We start from the raw sequence: 2,756 nt of genomic DNA, 5'->3' as shown, positions 1-2,756 counted from the left end.
AGAGACGGGGTTTCACCATGTTGACCAGGATGGTCTCGATCTCTTGACCTCATGATCCACCCGCCTCGGCCTCCCAAAGTGCTGGGATTACAGGCTTGAGCCACCGCACCCGGCTATGTATTTAATTTTTAAAAATGAAGCCAGGCACGGTGGCTTACGCCTGTAATCCCAGTTCTTCGGGAGGCTGAGGCAGGGGTGGATCACAAGGTCAGGAGATGGAGACCATCCTGGCTAACACGGTGAAACACTGTCCTACTAAAATACAAAAAATTAGCAGGGTGTGGTGGCACTTGCCTGTAGTCCCAGCTACTCGGGATGCTGAGGCAGGAGAATCACTTGAACCCAGAAAGGGAAGGTTGCAGTGAGCCAAGATCGTGCCACAGCACTCCAGCCTAGGTGTCAGAGTGAGACTCTGCCTGAAAAAAAAAAAAAAAATGAAGCTCTAAGGACACAAATCAATTTCTCAATCAATCTGTTAATCATTTTATTCCCAGCTCTAGCACTAATTGGCTGCGAGAGCCCAGATGAGCTGCGTTTTCTCTTGGTTCAGATTGTACCTGAGTGGGGCCTGGACTCTAAGACAGCCGAGGTTCCAGCAGCTAGACCATGGATCACATCCAGCCTCCATGCTTTGTTTGCTCTGCAAATCACTTTTGAAAAAAATGAATGACCATTTAAAAGTTATGAATTTCCAGCCAAGTGGTGGCTCACGTCTGTGATCCCAGCACTTTGGGAGGCTGAGGTGGGCAGATCACCTGAGGTCAGGAGAATGAAACCCGTCTCTACTAAAAAAATAAAATTTGCCAGGTGTGGTGGCGCATGCCTGTAATCCCAGCTACTTGGGAGGCTGAGGAAGGGGAATTGCTAGAACTCAGGAGGCGGAGGTTGCAGTGAGCCAAGATCGCACCATTGCATTCCAGCCTAGGCAATAAGATCGAAACTCCATCTCAAAAAAAAAAAAAAGAATTTCTTCTTCTGGAACAACCTGAAGATGGGGCAAGATATGGTTTTCTCCTCCACTCTTAGAGACACATAATGCATACACTAGCCTGCCCACAGTGCCCTTCTCTCACATACCCCTTTGAATGACCTGAAATGCAAGGCCCAGGTTCCTTGGTCCTGGTCCTCAGTGACACAGCCAGGAACACGGTGGAAGGGATGGTGCTGAGCAGCTAACTACAGCTCGTACAAGCTTCTGATGGGCCCTGGCAGTGGGCGGGCAGCCAGAGCTTCCATCATGCACCACACGTTGTCACACTCTACCTGTGCTGTGCCTTCTTCCCTTGTATTCCAGTGAAGCTGAGAGACTTTGAGTCGGCCGTGAACAATTTTGAGAAGGCCTTGGAGAGAGCGAAGCTTGTGCATAACAATGAGGCGCAGCAGGCCATCATCAGCGTGAGCCTTTCCACCCAGCGGGCTTTGGGTGTCAGGATTGGGGTTGGGAGGCCAGGCTCTCAGTTCCGTCTTGGCCTGCTTGGGCAGCCATTCCACAGCTGGTTTGTTGTTGTTGTTTTGAGGCGGAGTCTCACTCTGTTCCCCAGACTGGAGTGTCGTGTCAAAATCTTGGCTCACTGCAAACTCTGCCTCTCGGGTTCCAGCAATTCTCCTGCCTTAGCCTCCTGAGTAGTTGGGACTACAGGCACATGCTACCATGCCCAGCTAATTTTTGTATTTTTAGTAGAGATGGGGTTTCACTATGTTGGTCAGGCTGGTTTCAAACTCCTGACCTCGTGATCTGCCTGCCTCTGCCTCCCAACATGCTGGGATCACGGGTGTGAGCCACCACGCTTGGCCAATTTTTATATTTTTAGTAGAGGCGGGGTTTCACCACGTTGGCCAGGCTGGTCTTGAACTCCTGACCTCAGGTGATCCACCTGCCTCTGCCTCCCAAAAGCGCTGGGATTACAGCCGTGAGCCATCGCGCCCAGCCTCACAGCCATTTATTTATTTATGAGACAAAGGTTTGCTCTTGTTGTCCAGGCTGGAGTGCAATGGTGTGATCTCAGCTCACCGCAACTTCTGCCTCTCGGGTTCCAGTGATTCTCCTGCCTCAGCCTCCTGAGTAGCTGGGATTACAGGCCTGCACCACCATGCCTGGCTAATTTTGTATTTTTAGTAGAGACAGTGTTTCTTCATGTTGGTCAGGCTGGTCTCTAACTCCTGACCTCAGGTGATCTTCTTGCCTCACCCTCCCAAAGTGCTGGGATTACAAGTGTGAGCCACTAAGCCCAGCCTCACAGCTGTTTATTATTCACAAACAACAGAACACACTTTAGGTGGGGTGATGGCTTTGAAGTGTCTGCTGTTGCCATCAGTTTGTATAGTAACTCAGTACACATAGTTTTATTTGAAACAAAAATCAGAAACAAAAGTTTTACGAAATATATTTACCTCTGCTGTATACTCTGCATGCTGATATTTCCTATTCTATTTTCTTATTTTTATTTATTTATTTATTTATTTTTTGAGACAGGGTCTCCCTCCCATTGCTCAGGTCAGAGTGCAGTGGTGCTGTCAGGCTTATTACAGCCTCTACCTCTTGTGCTCAAGTCATCCTCCTGCCTCATTTAAAAATTTTTTTTGCAGAGTTGAGGTCTCACTGTGGTCCTTAGGCTGGTCTTTTTTTTGTTTTGTTTTCTTTTCTCAGGCTGGTCTTGAATTCCTGAGCTCAGGCAACCTACCCTCCTCAGCCTCTCAATGTGCTGGGATTATAGGTGTGAGCCCACTGTGCTTGGCTGTTTTTTTTTTTTTTTTTT

At 48.5% G+C, this 2,756-nt stretch overlaps 1 protein-coding gene across 3 annotated transcripts in view; it reads left to right on the top strand.

Moving 5' to 3' along the window:
- ODAD4 (outer dynein arm docking complex subunit 4) overlaps nt 1-2,756 on the top strand; it is a 38,989-nt gene that overhangs the window by 22,966 nt on the left and 13,267 nt on the right. For 2 of the 3 annotated variants that reach the window (XM_017509436.1, XM_017509437.2), the window contains exon 10: nt 1,295-1,395. The exons of the other annotated variant lie outside the window; for it this stretch is intronic. In XM_017509436.1, coding sequence (XP_017364925.1) covers nt 1,295-1,395 — 101 coding nt within the window. The remainder of the gene's footprint in view (nt 1-1,294; nt 1,396-2,756) is intronic. 3 annotated transcript variants of the gene reach the window in all.

Source organism: Cebus imitator, unplaced genomic scaffold (assembly GCF_001604975.1).
Source record: "Cebus imitator isolate Cc_AM_T3 unplaced genomic scaffold, Cebus_imitator-1.0 Scaffold415, whole genome shotgun sequence".
In the NCBI taxonomy this organism is placed as follows: Eukaryota; Metazoa; Chordata; class Mammalia; order Primates; family Cebidae; genus Cebus; species Cebus imitator.
The sequence above is the reverse complement of the archived record's forward strand: the minus strand, read 5'-3'. Positions and strand labels throughout refer to the sequence as shown.